General features: G+C 31.8%; 1 protein-coding gene across 7 annotated transcripts in view; it reads right to left on the bottom strand.

Moving 5' to 3' along the window:
• LOC118195621 (protein still life, isoform SIF type 1-like) overlaps window positions 1-27,079 on the bottom strand; it is a 749,226-nt gene that overhangs the window by 88,764 nt on the left and 633,383 nt on the right. For all 7 annotated transcript variants that reach the window (XM_085813741.1, XM_085813746.1, XM_085813743.1 and 4 more), the window contains 4 exons: window positions 16,881-17,059; window positions 12,916-13,183; window positions 6,655-6,798; window positions 2,423-2,605 (listed from right to left, as the gene is read on the bottom strand). In XM_085813741.1, coding sequence (XP_085669867.1) covers window positions 2,423-2,605; window positions 6,655-6,798; window positions 12,916-13,183; window positions 16,881-17,059 — 774 coding nt within the window. The remainder of the gene's footprint in view (window positions 1-2,422; window positions 2,606-6,654; window positions 6,799-12,915; window positions 13,184-16,880; window positions 17,060-27,079) is intronic.

Raw genomic sequence — 27,079 nt, 5'->3', positions numbered from 1 at the left:
ACTTTCAAACTGGATTGCTAGCTCAAATAACTTTTCCAGTGTAGTCGGATTTCTTAATTAAATAAAGTCTTGCACTTGGGGCAGTAACCTCGGCAAAATCACTTGAATTATTTCAGGATTCGGACGGTTTCCATACAAGAGTTTGAAGACGTGAATTTTTCTTAAAATAAAGCTTGAGAGATTTTCGATTTTTTGCTGATATATACTAAAAAGTTCCGTTTCTAATTTCGCACGATCCCTTACAACAGGGAAGGCTTTTAGTAGGGCAGTCTTGAAATTTTCGTAAGTATAGGTGGGACTTCCTGCTTGACCCAAGAGACTTCTGCCGATACATTTGAACCAGTTAAGCGCTTGGCCCCTCAAAGCGCTGGTAGCTAAGGTAACTTTTTGAAACTCGTGCACGGGGTAGAGCATGAAGTGGTCATCCAATTTTTCCAAAAAACTGGTTACCGGTGAGTTTCCATTAAATGTTGCTTCTGGTTTCATCGAAGCGCGCATGGTCTGGACGATGTAACCAAATCCTTCCAGGGCGGCTGCTGGCATTTCTGGATTCTGAGCCGTTTCTGCAGGCAGCACAGGTTCTTCTTGAAACTCGGCCATGGTTATTCTTCTTCGTTGGGCGCAACTATCAGGTTCAATGTTCCGTCTTACCTTCTTCGAGAACATGCAAAGACCTGACTCGGAAGAGAGAGCTTACTAAAGCTATGTTCAAAACTGTGGGAAGTAAACAGGATACACAAGAAGGGTATACAAAACCCTTTATTTTTCTCTATTTACAATAACTTCCGTACTTCGGAATACACAGACCCGCTACTTGGGGTCTAAAGTAAAAATATAAAAATAGAACTAAACTCTAAGTTAACTTTAAAATAATAAACGTGGAAGATTGGCCTTATATTAACAGGAAGCCGTATGTAGTACAGAGAACTGTGAACACTACAATACGTTTAAAATTTATCAAGAGGATTAAAACCTCTGGCCTGGAAGGCAACAAGCAACTGCGTAAAACTTCTAAGGTAAGCGGCCTGCTTCGACTCACTGCTTCCTCTCTCTCGCTTGGCAAAAAGCCACAACTTAAATACTTGGCGTTCGCCAGACAAACTTTGCATAAATACTTTAATGCTTATAATTCTGGCCGGAAGTAGAAAATAAGAAGTGATAGTAAAGATTTAAAATAAAATAAACGTTAGTAAAACTTAAGATCTTTCAACACAACCTTTGAAAATAACAATGCTTTTCTTGTACTTACAGCATCAACCACAACTTGTAAGAATAAAACTAATATCACAGTCAAATTGAAATTTAGAACGTGGACTAGTAGTCATAGAATACATTATTATTCTTAAATCTAAGTTGGCTCATAAAACTCTAACCAGAGTATCGATTTAAATATCAGTAGTAAATAATGCAGAGCCGAATAATTACAAACGCATCAGAAATGGCAGAACTAAAAGTAGCACGGTCTCGAGAGGCATAAATACATTCTTTTTACAGTTCAGAAACCTAAGCTTAAAATACTTTCTAACTCATTAACATTTCTGGTGAAGAAATGGAAAGAAGAAGTTATAATAAAGGCTGAAATTATAAATAACTGGTTAATTTAAATAAAAAATGCTACAAAATATAGAACAAATATTCTCCACTTTTTTGCCTTCTTAAAATAATTTACATATTTCCGCATTTTAAGTTCAGCCTTCGGGGTTTAATTTACGCTTTATGACAGGTATTGAAGTAACTGTATTTTTCACCAGGAACCAAATTATCTAAAACTCTTTTATTTAACTGAAGTAAGGCGGATAGCTTTATGGTTTCACCACTGTACAGTGATAAAATAAGTAGCGAAAAGAAATCTTCTTATTTCAATTAGGATTTGCTAGTGCAATTGTATTTTTATTCTCTTCTTTTAAAAACTATTCAATTTGTGCTAAAAAAAGCTGCGATAATGATAATTTGTTACTTTGGGATTGGAATGAAATTTTTATTTTATTTAATACGCTAATGCAATTTAATACGTTTTGAAAATAAAATTTTATTGCAAAGTTTAGTAATCTCCAGAATAAGTTTTGACCGACGACCTTTTAGAAAATACTTCTACCAACAGTAAATATTAACAGTAGACAACAGACAATGCCACCAAATAAATTAGCTATATATGCGAACGTTATTTGTCATCACCAGAATATCCATACAATTCGAGAGCTTTATAAATGTATAATTACTAACATAATTATACATTATATTAGTAATTGCATATGCATATTGATATACGGCTCGCCGAAAAGATTGAAAAAACTGACTAACGTCATGTTCTTACATTACAAAAAAAAAAAAAAAAAACCCTATAACTTTTACCAAAAGTAAACTCTAGGTGTTTAATTATGGAATAATATTAGATAAAGAATAATATAAAACATGAACAAACTTTGGGGTTGGGCAGTTCTGAGTTCTGCAGCGAGGACATATAGCACCTGAGTCTAAACTGTTCGCAGTGTAGCCTCTCCAAGTTCTCTTCCCACTGCGATATTTGGCCTGTCAAAGAGCTCCTGCTATCCGCGTCGGCTACCACGGTCAGCTGTAGCTCGGCCATGTGTTTCATACGAGAATCCTGTCAAAAAATAACAATACAGAATGAATTTGAATGCATTCGCGCAACTACGGCAAGTTTGAAAATATTGACGTAATTTGATTTATATTTTATTTTTTTAAAAGGTTGAGGAATAATTAGTATTCATGTCTCCATAAATCATTTTTGGTTAATCTTTGTATTATGGTAACTTGGCGATTTTTTGGCGAATATTTGGCGACCAACCCTGCTACAGCAACCTGCTAGGTTTTGTTTGGACGCCATTTTGTTTTCACGAAGTAAAGGCTTTTTTTTTATACTCAACATTTTTTTCTAACAATCTGCTAGCCGAATTACGCTTATGCTAAAACTTTTATGGAACAAAAGTGCTTAATCATGACGAAGATTAGGTGCGAAATTGGAACAAAGTGCAGAATCGCCCACTGCTTGCCGCGTTTTTAAGAATTGCACATACACGGTATCATCCATTTACACCTATTTTCACTTAAAAAAAGATCCCAGAATTGCACAAAAATGGCATTGCGCACACTCTTGACTCACTAATAATCCATGTACATTGCTAAAGTCCTAGCTAGTAACCTTTATCGCCTTACCAAAATGTCGCCAAACTACCTGTTACCATATTCCAAAGATTAGCCTCATTTTTCTTAGTTATTCTTAAGCAGTATCTCGAGATGCTTTACAAATTTATACACTATTTAGACAGGTGAACGCTTATATTATTATTTTTTATACTTTTTTATATTAGTTGTACGCAGTTTCAAATGAATCATCCTGCATGATGAAACACTTAAACTTCTAGTCTGTAAAATGCATAACTAATACTTTTCTGTTGGAGTGGGTTTATCTGTTAGTTGCAGGCATATCTAAGCAGAATTGTATATATCTATTATCTAATGACTAAGTTTCTACATCATATAGGAACGGTCTAAAAGAATCTGAATGATGCACATTAAATGCAAGCCTGAAAGTCATATTCTGAGTAAAAAATTAACTTTAGACTCACTACAGGATATTTATTCTAACATGTATTTTCATCTATTAAGTTCATTCAAATACAGTAGATAACAGTTTGGATGAAAGTTATTTCTGAAAGATAAAAATTTCATTTATACGATATTCATAGAACAAAATTTACAGTTAGTGAAATACTCACTGTGTGTTACTTAAATTATGATTATGATACAATGTTTAACTTCACTTACGTTTTACGCAAGAATAAACATAATAACTTTTATGCAAGAATAGCAGAAAATGCATAAAATGTTTTCATCTTGAAAAATATAGATAAAATGTAAAATTTAGCTACAGAATAATAGCTTAATTTTAGAACGGAAAATTAATTCAACCTCTTCGTAAAAACCTCCAAGTAGTCAGTGTAAAAAAGGGCTAGATTATTACATATAATATGTATTTTACTATACATATTATACAACGGGCACGCAAAAATAATATCATTTAATCTTGGACATTTTTAGGACCTATATGTTACTTCTCCTTGCAGATTAATTATTGTACAAAGAAGGGAAAGCACAGATAAGCGAAACAGAAGATAAATCTGCCCTCGGACATTTCACACGATAGCTGAAGATTTATACTAATGAAACATTAGTTTGGTATTTGCTCTCAAAATAGACGTAAGAACGTAAAAAATTATAGACTGTGGCGTTAAAATATAATCTCATGCAAAGAAAAGAAATATATAATTTTATCAAAAAATTAAATAATAAAGTGGATTTACTTCTCGAGTTTGGTGAAATTTCTTCATTTGTATAAATAGCTTCATAATTTAATAATTTGCCTTACTTGAAATTTTACATTTTCTGGTATATTATAATTGCTAATCATAGTATAAATCTTCTAGTTAACTTTCATTCGTTAAATAATATTGTTAAGTAAAGTTTCAGTTATCGATCCAAGCTTAAATGAATAAGACACATTTTCAATTAGGCAAAAAAGCAAACTTGGACTGGTGGAGATTTTGAATATGGTTATATTGATTAACAGGGTGATCTGATTTAGGTATCTACGTTTCAGGAATAAAGAACGTTTGCTCTTGAAGAAGAGGGAACTATGTCTAATCGAGATATATTTGTCTAGACATATAAGGCTGTCTAACTCTGCTTTTTGTTAAATGACTGTTTTATAAATCAAATTAATAATCAAATTAATTAATTTATTTTACAGCTTGAAAATAATATTTTCATGCATTACGTTTATCTAATCCCTGCTCTTTTCGTACGAATTCATGAAAATAACTTTTATTTTTGCAAATCTGTTTACTTAGAAAATCAATCTGAGTAAATATGGTTTCGATAAATGATAAAAGTTCTGGTCTTAAGAACTCAGAAACTAGATCATCCAATTAGTTAATTTTTACTTGTCTTAAAATAATTGAGATAAGAAACAATGAAAGCAGCAGGAGTATTCTTACAATATTTAATACCTGGCACTGTGGAATGAACAGATATATAGAAGTCTTAAACACATTAATTCAGATTACGTATTGCAAACTACAAACACAATAAGAATAGCTAAAATATTGTTTAATAAAGGTGTGTCATTGCAAAAGTTTTTTTTAAAATGTAATTTTTAAGTTTCTAATGGTAAATCATATGTTACATACATTCAAAACATCACTCGTCTTGACTGAGGTATCACTAATAAGATATTTTACATCTAACATCTGTTCCTGGTTAAAAAGTTTTTTAAATGTTTTCGTAACTGCGTGAATTTTGTAACTTTATGTATTATCAACATTGTATGTAATGAATTGCTATTAAATTTTAGGTAACAATGTTATGCAAATATCCTGGGGCTACTGTCTCATTTCTGTGAATGTAACACTGCTGTCATTGAATATATATAGCTGGAAGCAAAGCTCTCGCTTTAAGCAATTGTTAAAAGGGATATGAAAGTGATAACTCGCGATTTAGACGCCTTCGATTGACAGCAAATGATAGGTGCCTGATGCATTAGCAATTAAATTTCAGAAATAGATTGAGAATTGAGTTTTTTCCCACAATATAAAGAGAACGACAAGACTAAATGATTACACAGTAATCGAGTACGGTGCAAGGCACGACCAGTCGGGCAGTAAATATAAACTAAGCATACTCGCTTCCGAGTTTCAGAAGCCAAAGACCCTCGAAAGTCCACTTCTCCTTATACGCCACTGGACTCAACGTATTGTATGCGTTACATAGCACCGTGACTGGAGCTTTGACGACTGGAAGGGGTAATTCCGACTGAATACGGCTGATGGTAAGTGAGAATATGGAATAAGCCATGTGTCTAGCGTGCCAGTTTGAAACTCTTTAAAGGTCATGGTAGTTCAGCGATGGTCTGCGATACCTACATTAGCAATGTTTGGAACTTTTGGCACTTGTACCAAGCTCCCTCTCTTATATCTAAAATATATATCATAGACAATATCTTACATCAATTAATGTTTCCTGCATCTAAGTGGTGAGAGTGTAACAGCAAACTGATGCTCCTCCTGTCATAGATCTCAGTTGATTATTAAATACTTTGATGAACATCATACTAAAGTCTCGAATCTGAAATAGTAATCGATGTCTTTTGAATATTATTCTGGGAAAAAGTGTGCACGCACGTCATCTACCACTAGCATGTTTAATTGCTTCATTAGGAAATTTTGTAAGACATTTAGCAAGCCATATCTTTATGGAATCCATGCTTTGCCACGTAGCAGCTGTTACCAAGTTTAAAGGAATAGCAACTCACTACTAATCAGGTATTTAGCAACCAAAAGGTATTTAAAAAAATCAGGTATTTAACAACGAAAATTTACAACAATGAAGTTATATAAATTGACTGTTCATTTTCTCAAGAGGATAATTTTATCTTACAAATATGCAATTTAGATAATGTCTCAAATTGTAAGCACAAAAGAAAACAAATACAGATGCATTAAAACAATATTTATGTTATCATACTTCTTGGTACGTCTAAACTAGTTTTTTCAATAATTTGGGAAAATGAAAACAGCGGTTATCAAGAAAAAATATTTACTAATGCAGTAAAACAGATTGCAATTGCACGCTTACCGACTCGATTTCTTTCTCGAGCCTGAAAATCTCTTCTTGTAGCAGGTGGAGAGTGCCCGTTTTACCTCTGTGTCTTGCAAAGGCAGCCGCGCAAGCAGAATGAATACTGTTGATCCAATTCTCCAACTCCACCTGGCACGGAGCCTGTAATAGAAATTTGATCAACAAACCTGGAAATATATATTGTTCATTCATACCTGACAGACGTAAAATATAATACTAATCATTTAACTATAGTATTTAGTAAATAATTACTTCAAGCTTTCTTAAAAACAGATGGCAGATGAGTAGGAATAGTTTCTAGTAAAATACTCAAAAACATTGCTATTACAACGAAGTATTTCTATTATAAATCAAGTTTTGTGAGATAAACTTGTTTTGTAGTCAAGATAAACGTTTGCTTCGACTTGCCAAAAAAATTATGGGCTTAAAAATATTATTATTTCCATCTTATTAAAATTATAGGTTTTCCCACAAATTCTTAATCTGTTTTTATCTCGTTTTCGTAGCCAAATTCTTCCAGTTTTACCAAAAAAGATTTCTTATCTTTGCCCATTTAGTGCAGCCATTTAAAACAGGAGAACTTTGAAAAATTAGGAGACAAACAAAAAATTTAATAAAATAATTTGTTTGTATAATAATTACGTTGAGTTCAAATATTTGCTCCACGGTTTTGGATGAAAAGGAGGCTATTAAGTCCTCATAATTTACATTTATATGTAACTGATAACTTCAGAAGGGAAAAATTTACATTAAGCTGAAAAACATTTAACTCTGCAATTATTCTAATTAATTATAAAAAATAAATTAATAACACAACTAATTTATTGAATAGTAATTTAAATTAACAAAGCAAAAATGATGAATATGACATTTTTAATATTAACAGAGAAAAACATTTTCATCATCAAACAATAATCCAAATATAGATGACGTCTAAGACCAGAATCTGAATTTAACCCCTGAAAAAGTTCAAAGAAAAGAAACCGGAATAATAATTTATTTTATTATAATTATAAATTCAAAATTGCTTCAGCATTTACAGTTTGCGTTTTGAAAGAGATCTGAGATATTATACTGAAGTTTCGAAATAAAATAATTTCGAAATAAGAAAATTTAAAATAAAAAATATTATTTCAAAATGCTTCACAGAAAGACGGAAATTTACAAAAAGTAAATTTTGAGATTAAAGAAAAGTAAGGTCGCAAGATTTATACACACACACACACACATATATATATATAAATATTGCATGTGTATATATATACACACACGTCTGCGTGTATATATATACACATACATGTTTACGGGAATATCGATTATATTCAGCAAAGCTTAAACAAAAACCTGTAGATAATGATCTTTGAATTTTTTTTCCTAGATGCTAGAAAGTATGCTATTTTAAATATGACGGTGAACTAAATACATCTCACAAAAGGAAGCTACATATGTAAAATTCGTTTTTACTTAGGGTGATAATAGTATTTGCGAGCATAAAATAATAAATATTTAATTTTGATAAATGATCGAAAGAAATATAAAAAAAGCTTAAAATTTAGTTTTAGAGAAAATGCTTTAAGAACCTAAATTTTATATAGGAAGCACATAATATTTCTGTAATTGGCACTTAAAGGAAAACATCACAAACTTTGACATAAATTTTGTTGATATATTTTATTATCTAAAAAAAAAAAAAAAAAAAAAAAAAAAAAAAAAAAAAGAATTTTTTATCTTACTTTATAGGATTTTACGATAAAGAATAAGAAAACACAAACTCGCCAGAGGAAGTTGACCTAATTTTTTTCTTTTGAAGATGAAAGCCCTATTTTATAACTCAATCGATGCCTGTAAAAGTATTTCCTACTAACAAAGAGCATATTAAAGTTCTATAGAGATCGTAAACTTTACCTTTTAAAAATAGCTGATGTGTAATCTTTAAGAAAGTTTTTTAAACTTATCTCGAAGAGAAACTGTTGCATGAACCTGCTGTGAGATCCTTTTTTGTTCGATTCTTTTATATTTTCTTTGAAACTGCTTCATTAAAATTAACACAGAAGCAGAAAAACAAAACAGTTGCAAATGAATTAAAAAAATATAGCTATTAGTATTAACTTTATGATTTACAGACGAATAATTCCCAAGATTTCAATTTTTTAGTAATATTTTTGGTTTTATTTCCAATGGAGGATCTACGCTCTAAATTCCACATGCAATAATCATTGCATCACAAATACAATGAACATAAAAATTTAATAAATACAGAAATACTTTATTTCGGCATTATATTTATAACTTTTACTACTGACAGTCATACCTCTCTACTTAACGTATCTCTGCTGAAGCCACCGCTCATCGTATAACACACAAATGGCGAACACTGTTTCCATTTTATTTCTCATCACCGCGCGACTACCAGCTCATCGCAGCTTAAAACTGCCTCATGCGTTGATGCTACAACCACTTTTATCAACTTTGCTAAATAAACACAAAACACCCAATTTTTTAACTTTTTTTTCTGTCATTATCTCTATCTATTTAGTTCCAGTTATTTTCCTTTAGAAATGTCATAGTATTGGCTTTAGTCATAGTATTGGCTTGTCATAGTATTGGCGATCAATTATCAAAATTAAATATTTATTATTTTATGCTCGCAAATACTATTATCACCCTAAGTAAAAACGAATTTTACATATGTAGCTTCCTTTTGTGAGATGTATTTAGTTCACCGTCATATTTAAAATAGCATACTTTCTAGCATCTAGAAAAAAAAAATTCAAAGATCATTATCTACAGGTTTAATGAAAATGCTGTTATTATTGCTGTTATTATCTAATGTAATAAAACTTTTCCAAAGTAAAATCTCCCTCATATAAATACACCCTGAAAAAAAATGTTGAAAATTCCTTCACCATCACACAAAGAAAAAATATAATAATAAAAAATTCTGAAAGGTTTCAGATTTCAAAGGCCATCCACAAGAGCTTTGATAAGGTTTTTTATGCTCTCGTTAAGCTCGCAGTTTACCAGTCTACCTTTGTTTTGTGTCTTTTTAGCTTTATTATTAAGCATCGTTTTCTTTGCAGTTAAGCTATATACAGTTCAAAAGTAAAATCACAAAAATTTTTATATTTGTTGCAGCATATGTCATAAGTTGCATAGCAGCATATGTTTAGAGTTTCCGATTCGGTATTAAGTTCTGGCATACATTTTTTTCTATTTTCAGTCTTTTTTCAGTTCGTTATATCAATGTTCTCAAAGTTTTCTTAGTAAGGTGGCTTACAAAACATTTTCTTTGTCTTTATGCTATTAATATCTTGTGCGTTAACTTTATTTATTAAATATCTCGTTCTTCGGAGTTATGCCATATAAAAGTCAGTTCAAAAGCAAAATCACAGAATATAAGGAAAAAAGCATATCTTTAGACTTTCCGATAGACAATATCGCAGGTTAGAGATAAAAAAAGTTAAATTCCGTACATTGTTGCCACTGCTATACCTTTCAAATCATTGAGTTTATTCATGAAACAAATAATTAAGTTTTATAAAATTTGAAATAAATAAATAATAACAAATATTTAACGTCATTTTATGGAAATACTGAATATTTTTAATTAGACAGATCATGAATTAAATGCATTCTTATTAGTCCAAAGGGATTTGAATCCCGAAGGACTATTAGTTTCGTTTTGGCATTTTGCGTCGGACTCATAAATGTCGGTTCACTTTTCAAACTGTTGCCACGAAATGTTAGAGTCCTGCATTATATTTGAAGAAATTAAATAATGAAAAATCTGCTTAAATGTATGTATATTTCTCGTATTGTGATAAAACAACGGTACATAGAGTCATCGAATTTTGAATAACGTAATCCTCCAACGAATATGAGCATGTGGAAGACCAAATTTGAAATTTGAAATTTGTTTTATGATCGATTTCCTATTTTTTAAAACTTTGACGAATTTTTGATTAACAAACTCAAGGATTTCAAAGCGAGCAATGGCAACGTTGTGCAGAAAAAACATTTTTATCTCCAGCGCGTGAGTCTCTGTATCGGAAATTCTAAAGATATGCTCGTTTTAAAACTATTTTGCGATATTGCTGTTGCACTGGATCTTATGGTTTAAGTGCGAGGAACATGATATTTAATAAAGAAAGGTAACACACAAAATGTTAAAAAACGCCCCTTTGGACGTAATTTAAAATCTGAAACATTTCAGATTTTGTTTATTATTTAAATCAATTCAATTCAAAAGAAAGAAACAAATATTATTATTGCTTTGTTAGTTAGCTTCGTTTTGTTAATCCACAACAGGCAGATCCAGTTTGAAAGTATTTGTCGAATGGTAACACAATCGACTGAAAAGTAAAACGACGCAGCTATAGTGATTTGATGCAAATTCCCATTTCCAAACTACTAGCCCTTTTGCGCTAAAATGCTAATGGTGCAAAGAAATAAATGAACTAAAAATTGCTCTGCTTAAAATTTAATTCGGAATTTTTTTTCTCATTTTTACATATGTGGATATTTAATGAAAGTGTTAATGCAATAATCATTTATACTAAATAAGAATTATGAAATTTGATTCAAAATTATTTATTTAACTGAAAACTTACTATAAATATTTTATTTTGATAAGAAATTATATTAAGACACAATAACACGCCGAATAAATACAAATTCAGAAGTCAAACAACAAAAATCAGCGTTATATTTACCAAATTTTCACAGGACTAGTTTCGATGGTTTTACCGAACCATCATCTTTTGCCATCAGCATTTGGGGTTTTGCAGCTGAAGATGATGGTTCGGTAAAACCATCGAAACTAGTCCTGTGAAAATTTGGTAAATATAACGATGATTTTTGTTGTTTGACTTCTGAATTAGTAAGAAATTATATATTAATTAAATTTAAAAAAATCTTATGCGTAGCACTTTTTTAAGGTATGAAAGAAAATGAATAGTTTTCATGTTCGCTTAGAAATATTTAACCGATAATTCAGTTGTAAAGTACTGATATAACAGCATTTTCATTTTTTTTAATTTTCATTTTATTTCCACGCAGGACATCTTCGAAAATATACATACCGTATATGCTCACGTAATGTCCGCACATTTTTTACTAAAATTAGATCATTAAAATGCAGGTGTGGACATTACACGGGTCGTTCAAATGTCGTGCTTTTTCTCGTGAGTAGTTTTGGGTGTAAATTTCATTTAAAACAGCCAAGTTAAGTTCTAAGTGGGAGAAAATGGCATAACTAATAAAAGTATCAAATTTAAAGTTGTCTAATAGCTACCTAAAATTTACAAACTCACTTTCTCCCATCCACATATATAATATAAATTACCCCGTTTACATTATCAACACTCGGCGTGTAGTTCGCACAGGAGCACAATATAGAGGCACAAATTAACCAACATTTGCAATTTTAATATTTACTTTTACATGAATTAAATAAACATTGGTTCTTTTAATATCTTGCTTATTTTTTTAAAAAAATCTGTTCTAACGCACTATATGAAAATTTTGGTTGTTATGTCTGCGTATGCGAAAGTAAAAACTTTCTGCTGGAAACTGTAGCATAAAAATACACAAGAAGGCAAAACAAATGCATATGCTTTCTTTAAAGATGTTTATTGACTAGTGTTAATGACTGAAGCGAAAAAGGCGATGTTAAAAAATGTATTTTAAAGTAAGAAATTCTTTAGTTTCTGGGGTTTCGACATATTTTTCTTGCGTAAATTTTATATGACGGTATATTTGGGAATTGAAGAATACATATTTATCTACTCAAAAGCATATGTGTACTTCGGAAGCCATGCAGTTTGAGTGACATTCTATCATTTCCAAGATTTTAGTTCACTACTGCAACTTGAAGAACTTCACTTGAAATAAATCGTTATTTATGCTTATATAATTTTGCTAAAATATTACCTACTAAGAGAGACTTTGCAATTTACAAAGACTGAGTTGAAGATATTATGGAGTCATAAAATAGCTATAAGCATTTAAGTCAAAGTCATTAATTGAAGTTTGGGTATTACTATAATTTGGAAACAAATTTATTAAATTCATATGTAGAAAACATAATAGGTTTTAATAAGATGATTTTAAAAAGTATAGCAAAAACTATATTGTTTATATAAAGTTCTCTTTACCATCTCAGTGCAAGGTTACACGCAGTTCAAAAGTTATAATTTACATCATTCATAGTTAGTGCAAGGAATAAGAAATGGACAAGGAAACAATCAGATTTCTCACTTGAAAAAGGTAGGCATCTCCAAAGGCAGTGCTGAGACAGAAAATGAAGTCCCGTTTGGGGTGCTCGGGGATGGGTTGCATGATGGCCCCATCCACGATGATCAGGTGCTTAGGGGTTGTGTCGATGGCTCGCCCATCGCGGTTATCGCATGGGTAGAAGAGTAGGGTCGTCCCCTTCAGACAAACCCAGTAGCCCTTCCAGCCTCTTTTGCGAGCCAACTCCACTTGCTGCCGCTTCCTCAAGAGCCACTTCTTCACGCTAAGAAATCTAAAAACACATCATGATTCATGAAAAGTATAAAATCACAAAAATGGATATACGACTTGCTGTATTGTTAAGTGATTATAAATTTATTTAATTCAAGGAAGAAAGTAATTTCATATAATGGAATTTTTTCCCATGATTTGACTTCAAATGGACATCTCATTAAAGTTTACATCGAGATTAAATGCAAATCTTCAGTGAAACGTTTTAAATACTTGCTAAGTATTTTATAAAATATTTGCTTCAAAACGAATTTAGACTTTTAGTGTCTATCAAATGAAATCATCTTTTTGCTTTCTTAATGGATCATCGGTATTTACACACGTCTCAAAATGAAGAAGAATGTGCCTCAGCTTATAAGCACGTGTAATGCAAAATCACATTCAACGGATTCTACTTATTGTGCAGTTTTATAATAAACTCGACTAAATGCCTAACCTTGCATCTTTATTTTTGCCTTAATCCTGCAGATTAATACTTTACGAAATTAACTCATGAAACCTCTCTTTCGACTGACAAGAAAGTCTTCCAATAGGGAATGTTAACTTAATTTGGAAATTGTAGGTTCCTTTCTAAATTTATTGTTACAGATTTAAAAAGAACAACATGTATTAATATTGAATATGTATATAGAATCCAAATAAACTAATAAAGTTTTTTTAAGATTTCTAACACCAAATTTTATGACAAAATTTGCAGCAGTTTTGAATATTTCTTTACTTTCTATGATTTAACGACAATATTTTCATCAAATTTTCTCTATACTTTAAAATTAAGTAATCAATCAAATGATTTACAGTTTTCTTATGTTAGTGACTTCCTTGTTAGGGACAATAAGTTTACTGTACACAATAATAAGTTGAGACAATAAGTTAAGACAATAAGTACACAATAAATTGCTGTCACAGGTAAATTCCAGTTTGTGACACAGTTTTAAGTTATTTAAGATTATTTAAACTTCTATTTTTATTCAGTTCGAAAATGCCATTGGTATACACAGTATATAATAATTTTTAACTGTGTTTGTATATCATCTTTTAACTGTGTTATATATTTAACTATTAATCAGCATACGGGCTGTTATATCAGAAAACTTTGTATTGTTTGTACATGATTTCATTATCAGACATATTTCAAAGATTTTCAGAGTTCCCAACATTTTGGCTGTATCTTCAAACATGCTTCCATCACCTTGCTAAAAATAATACTTTGCAACCTCTGAAGGTAGAGCAGTGTGATCGGCTGCAAAATTTCATCCACTTATCAACATGTCGTCATTGTACCTTTTATACTAATTAAAAGTGAATGGCTATTGTTGGTGATAGCATCCCAAAACTAATGTGAGTTTGACTAAATATGCTATTGATCAATCGTAGGGTACTGGATCTGTTTCCAAGTTATCTCTTACTACTACTTGGTGATTACTACTACTGGTAGTAAGACAGGAACAAGATACATAACTAAAAGCTACCTTCTGATGTCATTTTTGTTCAGTGTTTGAAAAGTTGTTCTTGATGATATTGAACATACAAATATCCCTGAATACTCTGCAGAACAGTGGCAATAGTGATTATAGCACCGCCACTGCATGCCTTTGAATGCGCCGATCTAAGCTTCTGACTTTCGTCTAGAGATGCAATTATATAATGATCCTCATTATTTTCTTTAAAATATCGTCTTACAATTCTGCGCGTAACAGACAGATGTTAGTATATTTCAGTTGTGATACGGCAGTTTGACTAACCAGCAACAAGTAGGTCTAAAATGAAGCCTACCTGCTAAATCTCAGATGAACATTTCTCCGTCGGCATCTCCTAGATATTTATTCAATTCAGTGCTTATTATAGAATAGTAAACAGCTCTCCCCCCAAAAAACAGCTAACGGGAGGGAAGAAATGACAAATGCATTCACGTCTGACCTTTTAACATGCTCATTAATTAGCTAAGGAACTTGAATCTTAGATTATTTGCATAGGCCTTTGCAATCTGAATATTGCTATGGCAGAATCTTCTTGGTATTACATTTTCTCTGAAAGTTATTAAATGTTGACATCCGTAAATAATAAATATAATGAAAGGAGCCAGAATAATAACGGAAACATGCAATTTAAAATGATTTTACGCGTACTTGTTGATTGATTGTTTCATATATTGAACTCTAAATTGATCATCTAAGGGTTTAGGAAACAGCAATATTTGTATTTTTGGAAGCTGCAAAATAGCACTTGATTCACTGAATATCGTTATTTTTTATGTTACTTTTTAACTAAAAACCTACAGAGATCCAGCAAACAAACTTCCAGATACTTTCTAGGATATTCTAAAAACTTCTAAGAATAAATTTAAAATAAAAAACTGATATTTGATTTACAATTATAAGATGCTTAAATATTTAAAAATTTTAAAAGTTCACCGATTGCTAAACGATACATGAAATGCCCGATACGAGCGCATGGTAACCAGTATATGTTGTTTCACTGCAATAGTTGATGAATTGCAGAAATGCTATCTTAAGGTTGCAAAGTAATTTTATTAACAAAAGTCAAGATTTATTATGTCTCAAGCATAATGGATAAGAAATTTGAAATTGTATTATGCAACAAACAAATACAAATTTAGCAAAATTATGTAACAAAGATTTACAGTAAACTCAGGGAAGAATTCTTGGAATAAAACACACTGTTCTGATAAACATTGTGTAAGTTCACGACAGCGAATATAAAAACATGGTGAAAATTATAGAAAACAAGCATGCAAATTACATAAATTTAAAGTGAACTATACAGTAGCAAAAATAGTAATCAGGTTATTTAGGTTCTCGAAATGCCATTAATTAATTGTTCTGAATTATTATAACTGCACTACTCTAACTATAATTTATAGAAATATAATGCGTAGTTTCAACAAATAATAAATAAAATAATTAATAAATATGCAAACATGGGATTAATTATATGATAAATTTATATAGAGGTAAACATGATGCAGAAAAATAGCGAAATGTTGTATTCACTAGTTATTCAATGATAAATGAATTCTAAATTTTTCATATTTATAATAAAATTTATTATAGAAAGTCATGGATATTTTTAAATGGGCTGTTACAAAGATCGTAACAGCTGTGAAGGTGCATGCTCAAATGTAAACAAGATATAAATAGTTAATGCTCTTTTTTCCTTAATTATGAATTTATTTTAACAATTGTGACCTTTTAACTGCATGACATAAATATCGGTAATATATATATATTAATTAATGAGTTTAGCTGAAAGTTATTTGATTTCACATTACAGTCTTTAGCTTTTTATGCAAATTAGATAAAATATTTTCATAATCTTCCAAATAGAATCTTGAATAAGAGTTTGGTTTTAGATACGTTAGAATTTGTTTTGAAGTAAAGTATTTTGCAAGTAAGATTATCATTGTGTTCATTTTTTGGCAATTTCTGAGTGTCTCGAAAAGGTTGTGGTGCAAATATTTCTACTTAAAGTGTTCAAAACTGTTTTTGGCATACCTTTTAAGAATTTAGGCATGGTCGAACTGAGAGTCTTAATGGCAAGTGGAACTGAGAGTTCCTTTCTCAATGAACACTACGCAACCGTAAAAACGTTCCCCATTGCCTACCCCTTGAATCTTTTTGTTTACTCCGCAGTCCCCATGCGGAGGCTGCGCAGTGACGATTCAACTCAACTTCACTCACCCGGCTTTCCTCACGGCTCCCGTGCAGTTGAAGGAAGCTGCCGCTGCCCCGGATCTTGATCTGGAGCCGTAACTGCCACCGTAGCTGCTTGGTGTGGCGGCGGTTGTCCTGGGGTCCCCGGCGGGGTCTTCCTCGTCGCTCACGGCAGTCGTGAGCGACAGCCGATCGTCGTCGGACATCTTTGAAAGAAAAAAAAGAGGTCGGTATAACGTCATCAACATTGCGTTCACGGGTCGTCCTCCATATTTCCGCGGCTGGAGGGGAAGGGAAAGGGAAGAGGCACGGACGATCGAAAAGGGAGGAATCTTTGCACGTGGCCACGACCGCAGCGCCTCCTCTCTCTCTCTCCGAGATTGAGAGCAGTGAGTATGCTAGTGGAAAGGGAGGGAGAATTTTTGGCTTCCTGCCAATTTTGACTGATAATCGTGCCCAAAAGATTTGCTTATGAATAACGAAAATACGCAATTGGTGATGCACAAACATTCTTTACAACACCTAGTTTACATTTTGGTTAGATATTCTTTTCTTCAACATATTGCAACACATAAAATAGAAATTTCTTTGTTAAAAGAACTTATTCGTTTTCATTAAAAATGCATCTCGGATAAAACATGATAAAATAAATATTTTATTCCCACATTTCAGGATGTACTAAACATTTTGATAGAAATATTTAATATATTATATTTATTGTAAAATCTATTAGCTGAAAATTAATATTTCCTAATATTATTTGCATTTGATGATTATATTTTTTCTTTACTTACGACAACACATAATACGGCATTTTATGTTGCTGACCAGTTAACTCTTTACATCTCTATGTTATCAACATATTTTCCTGTTTACCTACGTGGACTCCAGAAAAATGTACAATGCGGAGATCAAAAAAGAGGGACACTTCTATATCTCGCGTTCTACTGGGCCGATTGACGAAATTCAATTTGCGTTTTTCATGTCTCGAAAGCGCGACTTAGGATATGTATTAGATTTATATATAGCATTGTTCTAATATAGGTATTTTGACACAAATGTCGGACATTTTCTGAAAAAACGTACCAATGTTTTCCATATTTCCATTCTACGACACAAATTACACCAAACTACCACGTTTTACGTTTTGTAAAAATCGCACGAGTAGTTTTTAAAAAATTAGCTCTCAAAATGTTAGCTCCTCAATGTTAATTGAGTTTGGTATATATTTATTGATCTCTTTTTTATTAACCTTATCTGATTCTTCCTTTCACATTTCGAAATCCAAGTTCTTTCCAAATAAAATTTACTCATTTTTTATGACATATTTTTTAAATCTGTATTTTAAAATAATTTTTATAAAATTTTCAAAAAACATTTTGAATTATAATTTATACAAGTTTTACCATCATCTTAAAATAAACGTATTTCTAAGCATACCTGCAAAAAATTACAATTTTTTATTCAAAATTTCCGAAGATATACGTGAATATATATACTGGAACGTTTTGAAATTTGGCATATTTGTTGAAAGCGATAAAGCATCAGATATGGTTTAAACACTTTGCTAAACTTATTTGGAAGTAGAAACGATGCGACTTTTTTTCCGCTCATACACAATGTAACGCTAGGAAGGCGGGAAAAATACCTTAGATACTCCCTCTTTTAAAGGGCGAGTGGGGTTTTTAGCGGACCCAATCGCCAAATCCTGGGTGTGGAGAATCCTCATTCAACACCCTTTTAGTTCGAGCGCCACTGTAGAGACATAAGGTACTTTTTAGAAGCAGGCAAGATAAAAATTAGAAAACGCCTTCGCCGGGAATCGAACCACGGACCTCTGGAATATCGGCCCAGAGTGCAGAACTACTACACCACGAAGGCACGCTAGGAAGGTGGGAGAAATCGGTGGCCATGTAACTGGTCACCGGCACTGTACAAGTAATGCATATCGGCCAATTCTGAGTTCGAAAACGATTCATTCTTCTCATGCAACGTCCTCGCCTGAAATGATACTGCTTCCCATTGTCCATAAGCATGCGAACATTGTCCTCTAGCTGTCGCCGTTATTATTTTTGGACAAAAGTTCCTATGTAAATCTTGTTTATGTATGACAGACCAGTATGTTAAGTTTGGCAACGACCTTTTCAGACACCCTGTTTATTTCTTGAAAAGTCAGCAATTCTGATAAAAGTAATTTATTATTGAGTACAGTATTTCCCATTTGCGTCTTTCAGCATCAGATCGTAAATGGTAAGCATTTATTTCCCTAAATCGCTTGTGCATTAAGCTCTCAACAAGTATTTCCCTCAAGTGGCAATGCTTCCTATTTTACCAGGAACTGCAAACAATAAATGTTTTGAAGAGTTTTCCTTCGAGGATTTTAAAATGATTTTTTTTTCACTTTCATTTCGAACAGTTTATTTCAACAAATACAGTAATACATTTGATTTTAAAAGAGGATCGCATTCGCAGCTGAAAACAATTTATTATATAAAATGGCTTATGATTTAAAATATAAAGGCATTTCTTATTGCTGGAAAATACTATTATTTAGTTAACCATCATCATTTTCTAAATTTCCAACTTGAATAAAATTTGTCATTAAGTAACAAAGCAAGAGTCTTGGTAAAAGGTATTTTGATGAATGCATTTTATTGCCTAAACTTAATTTCGAATACGTATTTTAGAGAAAACAAGTTTTTATACCCACGAAGAGAAACTTATGATCACTTGCAATACAAAGAAAAGAAACAATAGTAGGAAACCCATATTTTTCCCTGTAGTACGTTTTGTATGGTTTCCGTCTCCAATTTATCATTGTGAATTCTTAAGGTGAATCTAGTTAAAAATAAAGACAAGAGCTTTGGGAGCAGTAAACAGTACTGTCTTCTCGAAAAGAAGCCCAAGAAATAGACACGTGTCTTGGTTCTAAAAATAGTTCTTCTGACTCAGCCTTCTAGACGCTAAATCTCAAAATACTCAGATTGATTGCAGTAACAGATAATAACAATTTGATGCAATTAAAAAGCTATTTAATATATTTAAACAGTGTAACTTAACAAAAAATGGCAACAGTAAGAAACATTTTTAAAAGAAAACGATTTAAAAAACTAACAACTCAACCATTAGTTCGCGATTCGGGGATTGTTGTATGGACATAACTTACATTCTTGCCCCAAAGTAAATTTTATTTATGCTGCTTTTTATTAATTTTGGAATGTAATTCCTTTATATAGTACTTGTGATTTAATGAAATTTACTTTGTTAATGCACAAAGTTTAGTTTCAAATTTAAATTTTGTTAGTTACTTACAATTTTCAGCTATCCGGTAAAATAACACTAAAGAAGATAGCAGCTCACCGGTGTGCCCGAAAATTTAAAATTATTACCGAAACTTAAGCTCAGTTTTTTCTTCTAGACTTTCCTGAGTTAAAGGACGAAAATCACTACTCTGGTTGTATGAAGAATTTTGATTTTTGCTAACTCGGTAATAAATAGCCACCCAGGCTTATGAAGGATTAATCCAATGTCCTTCGTTTTATTGTAAAGCAACTATGCTATAAGTAGGAGATTTATTTTGTGTAAAATTTAATTGATTTATGTTATAATGATTTATGTTATTTTGTGTAACGTTTAATTGATTTATGTCTAGTTTAATATAGAGTGAAGATCTATTTAATTTTGTAAATATTTAAGTGTTACCGACAGCAATAATAAGCTAGATTAGAGACTTTTGAACTATTTAAAAAAACTTTAATTAAATTTATTTCGAGATGGCGTGTTTAGGCAAAGATCACAAAGAGGACCTTAAAATACCAGCTTTAAAGCTTGCATTACAAGTTACAGATAACTTAAATTCGAGCGATTGCAAGATTTAACATGAAGTTCTAAAACATGCGAAGAAACATTTACAAAGAATATGTTAAAAAACATTTTGGATGAACGCGTAGCAGCCGAAAAAGAAGTGGAAAGACTGAAATTGGTTGAACAAAAAGCAGCTGAAGATAGGGCTGTAAAAGAAACTGAATAAGAAAGAATAGCAAATGAACGCACAATTTGAATTAGAAAAATTAAAACTTCAACTTGAAGTTAATAAGAATATGTCAAAGGAATCTGTTTTCAAGAAGATCAGCCTAAATTTGAATTGAGTTGCATTCTTCCAAAATTTAACCCAAAGGAAGATGAGATTGGACTTTATCTGACATTGTTTGAGCGTCAACCGAAGTTCGTAAATATACCTGAAATTAATTGGATCTTATATTTAACTTAATAATTACCATCTCAGATAAATAAATTAATTGTTAGAGAAAACGAAAAAGATTATGAAAATTATGAGAAAGTAAAAGATATGATTTTAAATTGATACAGATTTGTAGCTGAGAGGTTTCGACAAATGTTTTCTGAACACAGAAAATCTACAGAAATTACATAGAAGGACCTTGCTTTTGAATTGAAATCGTATTTTGAAGAATGAGTTGAAGAAGCGAATAGCTCCAGTTTCGAGCAACTACAAGACTTGATCATTGCAGATCAGCTAACGAAAAGTACATCTCCTGACGGGAAAAAACATTTTATAGACATTTTATCAAAAATGAGTAATCCGTTGGAGCTCGCCGAAAAGCTCAAGTATTATGAAAATGTGAGACTTAGCATAATGAAAACAGCACCTCCCATTGCCAAAAACACACACACACACAAACATATTTTAAAGTAACATTAAATTTATTTAAAAAAGAAAAGTTAAACGTTAACCATATTAAAATAGAAACGTTGAAAATTCTAAATTTACTAGTTCCAGACCAGAAAGAAACACGTTTATTCATTGCTATGGTTATGGATATTCTGGTTACATACTATCGAAATGCCTTAAGTGTAATAAGGTAAACGAAGATACTACAACTGTCGTGAATTTTGTAAAACATGTATGCAGCTGAATCATCTGACCTACTGACCAACTCCATATTGTAAATGTCTGTGGAGAAAGAGCAGCTTTTTGCGCCGATACAGCAACATATAATTCCATCGCGGGAGAAGGATTCCATAAATTGTTAAAAGATCGAGGGTTTAGATTTAAAACGAAAAATATTACATGGTATTAGCAGATGGCAAGGAAAGAAATGTCCAAGCTTTGACTACGATTGTAAATCTTGATGTTGAAGGAAAGATAGTCAGTATGAAATTTATTGCTTTGTCAGAAGCAAACGCTATTAGGACGTTACTTGGAAATGATTTTATGCAAGCTATGGGAATAGCGCTGAACATTTCACAGTGGAATTTACGCCACATAATAACGCAAATTATATTAACACCCACATATTAACATTATTATACATTATTACTATTAAATCCACATAGAGTTAACTAGCCAAGTTTAATAAATTATTTTACCACTCCTTAAAGCTAGTTTTTAAGAAGCATTTTTTCTTCGTCTTTCGTTGATTGGAAATAGCAAATTTCTTACCTGTATCGGATTATTTTTCGATAATTCATAATAGAAATCATTGTTAATAATGTTCGGCCAGAAATATGAATATGTAAATATTATTATACTATGATGAATATTATTATAGTGTATTAAATTGTTACAGATGAACGGAACTTAAGTACCTCAGCTGAAATAAGATAAATTGATGAGTAAGAGAAGTGCAGCCGATTACAAAGGACTGGTAATTTGTACAAGATATATGGTTATAAACTGCATTATTTTTAGATGCAACTGCCAAGATGTCAGCCAGGAACTTAATTTCTTAAAAGATAAATTTAAATAAAGGAATTGTTGTAAAAGAACCACATTAAGGTTAAAATTTAGGCTGAAAAACGTTTCATAAAATTTGTTTAAGGACTATTTATTTCAAGGATGTTTCATGCAGAGGGCGAGTGTAACAATTTGTATATTGTTCAATCACTTCGAACGCAGTTACGAGCTTATTCCTTACAGAGGGTTATGCAGAGTTTGAGAAGAGCGTTGGAATTTATGCAGTTAGTTGGAACCGTAGTAGATCGGTTAATCGGTCACTAGTAGTTGTCTTATTTCGGAGGGCTGTTGCGGCCTGAGTTGGAGCCTACCTTAAGAACGGCAGCCGAATCATAAACGCGGCAGTTAATATACATGGAACTACTATAAAAAGCTATATAAAGCAGTCACCATTGGTTAGTCATGAGGAAGTAACGACGAAAAAAAGTCCTGTACAAATCAGTAAGCTAAAGATTTTATGGCTATCTTGATAAAAAGTAGGGAATTGTGGTTCCCATAGATTATCTTTGGAATGCAAATTTTAGTTTCGTCAGGTAGACTGTAATATTTATAGTTTTGTTTGTAATGCTCAAGAAGACTCTTTATCATTAAAGTTTTAATGTTAAATGCTACTATGTCTTGCTCAGCATGCACGTATCCGTTCCATATCGATAACGTGGGAGGAAAGGAAATAGTTGCACTTCGTAATTAGATTTAATAGAGCTAGCTGCATTGATCACATTAAGCCAAACATCTTAAAGCAGAACATAGAGCGAAAACTTCCATAAACTTTCTATGAAATATTTCTCAGTGATTTCGTCATGTGACATTAACAGGTTTAATAAGATAAAAACACACAAAACCTGGCCTAAACAATCAAACACATTTTAATCTCTAACGCAAGTAAAAAATGGCAGGTGACAAGACAATTATTTATTCTTCATCGCATTTGTTTCAGTTTCATTAAGCTTAAATTACTGAAGAAAATATGCATCAATCTGTTCTCTTCTTGAGAAGATTTTTGGATTAGTAAGTAGATGGCAGTTGTTTTTAAACTGGAGAATTTTAATTTCAGCAATCGAAAATGTAACGTAGACCCGCAAAAAGTTGCACACGATGAACTGCTGGCCTTATGAATTTTCATGCCAAATACCAAACCAAATTTACTGAACAACTAGGAGTAATTCACACAAACTATTTCCAATTTTTTATAAGCAACGGAAAGATACAAATTCTAAGAAAATGGACCCCACACGAATCAAGCTAGAAGAACAAGCAGAAATGTTTTTAAAATCTGGAATTGTTTTGAAAATTTGTATAATAAGCAACACAGAAGATCGTTCCTTTGAAAAATCATGCCGGGTTATGAAATGTGGATATGTTATGACAATTCCAAATGTAAAAAAGGCTGGGTGAAGTATTAACATCATAGAAATGCAATATTCACTATAAGAAAGTTCTACTATGCTTCTAGTGGGATATAAAGTGTCTGGTTTATTATGACGACTATGAACTAGATCAAAATACTAATGCTTATCGTTACAAGGAACAACTGCTGCGACTAAATCAGAATGTAAGTCGGAAATGTCCACAGAGTTGCTAGATCGTACGATTTTTCGCAAATTTGCGACTTTTGAAGAACTTGTGCTATTAAAATTTTAAAATTTGCGATTTTGTGAAATTTTTGCGACTTCCATCATTTCCGGATGCTACTTTTTGCGACTCAGAGCTGCAGCAGCTCTGAGCTGAAAAACCATATTTCGAGATCTTTCATCTCCCACTCTCGCGCCCCGTGCGATTTGTTTTTAAGTCAGTTTACCCTTCCAGTTCTACGGTGACAACGAATCGAACAAAAAAACTTACAGCTTGGCTACCCAAACAGAGAAAGAAATAAAACATATATTAGGTACCCAAATAGAGAAAGAAATGAAATTTACTCTCCTGATTATAATATTACTAAGAACTAGGCAATGGAAATGACTTAAAAATCAAAGCAACGGTATTTTTCTAAATAATAAATTTAACAGAGAAGTAACAAGGCTTTCTTAAATAATCAGAATCTGAAATAAGCCACTAGGCAGAACAAAAAACGTACTGCAAAACATTCCTCAATTAAAATATTCACAATTAAGGGAAAAAAAAGAATTAAACAAAATTAACTGCCAACTTAATTAGCACAAAAGCACTAACAATCTAAGCGTGAGGAATCTCTTAAGAACGGATATGCACAAATTAATTTTAAAATAGAATCTTAATTAAATGAGAATTAATTGAAAAAGAAATGAATATTTAAACAATTGAAAATGAGCAATATAATTTAAAAATTTTTGTTCGTTAAAGCTAAGATACGTAATTAAAACGACTAAGAATCGAATATGGTCTATAACTTACGGAACCAATAAACAGTAAATTTGTGATGACGTCAGAGGTCATGTGAGCGCGCATAAATATAACGTCACAAAAATCATGTAATCTCTGACGTCATTTGCGATTTTTTTGAACTTCTGAAGTCTTCTTTTGCTACCTTAGTTGAAATTTTTTTGGCAACACTGAATGTCCATTTATTAACAAAAGGTTGCATTTCATAAAATACTCCATGTTGATAATAGGCGGAAGGGTAAGAAAGCGAATCTAAAATTTAATTTTATTTCGAATTTAGAAACTCTTAACTGGAAACCGAGCGTATAGTACTGTCATAGATCTTAAGATTACTGCCTAGTCCGTTTGGTACAAAATGCGTTGCATACGTTCGGACATTTTATGAAAACTTCAGTTCATTGTAAAATGAACTGAAGATTTCATATCATTTCGCACAAGAAATGTTCTGCAGAATCCGTCAGTTGCCCGACTCATGTCGGAAGACCATAGTAAAGGACGGCACATATTTAATGATAAACTATATATTGTTTTTTTCTCTTAAATGCATGTTTCATTGGCTAAGAAATTCTTTAAAATGAATTTTCATACTCCATAAAAATAATCCATTAGTGCCAAAGTACTCAAGACCCTTTGTTTTCTTCCTCAGGAGTCAGTGAGAAGACTGCATAAGGATTTCGTAATTTTATTTTGTATAACTGTAATATGATTATTTTCACAGAACCTCATCCAGGAAGGGAAGGAAAACCTACGGAAATGGCTTTGAAGTGCTTTGCCTAAATAATTAAGCTAATATTCAGAACTGGAAGTTATACCATTCGTTAGAGAAGGAAATAGAAAACACTTTTATCTATTTATTATTCCAATACTAATTTTCTTAAAAAATAAACAAGCACAGCTGTGATTCATTTCTTATTGCTCAGCGTGAAAAATAGTATGTTCCGCATTATATCCCAAACTAGAGGAAGCAAATAACAGAAGTACCAGCAAAGAAGTTCGAAGAAAAAAAGCAAACAAAAGTCAATTCCACACGCGTGAGAAGAGAGATAAATCATCAACCCTTACCAAATGAAGAATTCATCCACGGTTGATTTATATGTACGATATTCACACCTTCCACCTCACCCTTTTATGCCCCCTTTTCCGCAAAGGAAATCTGGACCCTTCCAAAGCAAACTGGAATTCTATTCTGATGCGGAGGAAAACAGGAGAGACAGGGGAAGGAAAAGAAAGTGTTGAGATAACAGCCCGAGGTCGTCATCCTGTACGTGATCGTTATAGAAAGTGCACGGAAATAAAGAAATGTCCGACGATGATCAATAGGGCTTGACATTCGCTTTTAAATGAAGAGGACTCCAGGTTCCTGAAACGTTTTAAATGTTTACCACTCTTGTTATGTTTTCATTCACACTGAAGGAATGCCGTTATTCAAGTCCCGCTATTTATTGCTCGTAATTTTCTTGCTTTATCTAAAATATATTTCATATTCAAATGAAGACTTAATTTTAATACTTAGTATTAATGGTTGAAAGCGTTTACGTACTCTATGCATGCGAGTTTACATGATATGTAAATGATTGCCAGACTGCTCCAGCAGACAAAATTGTGCCCGATACGTATACACAGAAGCTGTGAGAATATTAGTAATGCAATGTTGCTAATCGATTTCTAGTTTCAGGAACAGCACTTAAGGAATAGAAAGAAACATCCATTCTAGTATTTATTACTATAAGCTGCTAAACAAAAGTTCCATTTAACTGTTCATAAAGAAAATTTATAAAATGTTTTCATTTGAAGTAAACTTATTATTAAAGTCACACGTATTTGAAAGTAAATTCATTTTAAAGCAGTTTAATTTTATTCCGAATTAAAATTATTCAAACATTTTTTGTATAGTTTAATTGTAACATTTTTATTTTGCTGATGTTCAAAGTAGAAAACCTTGGGAAGCGGAAAAAAGTAGGATACATACTTTCTCAGATTTTACATTCAGATTTCAAAACTTTTCATTTTTTTCAGATTTAGATTCATGTTAATAAGATACACACAATTGAAGCGATGTAAATTATGACTACTGTATTCTAAAGACCAAAATAAAAATATTTGTGAACAAAGA

Source organism: Stegodyphus dumicola, chromosome 3, assembly GCF_044657685.1.
Source record: "Stegodyphus dumicola isolate Sdum_Otavi_A_Nest chromosome 3, ASM4465768v1".
Lineage (NCBI taxonomy): Eukaryota > Metazoa > Arthropoda > Arachnida > Araneae > Eresidae > Stegodyphus > Stegodyphus dumicola.
Note: the sequence above shows the minus strand (reverse complement) of the source record. Positions and strands in the feature narration are given on the sequence as shown.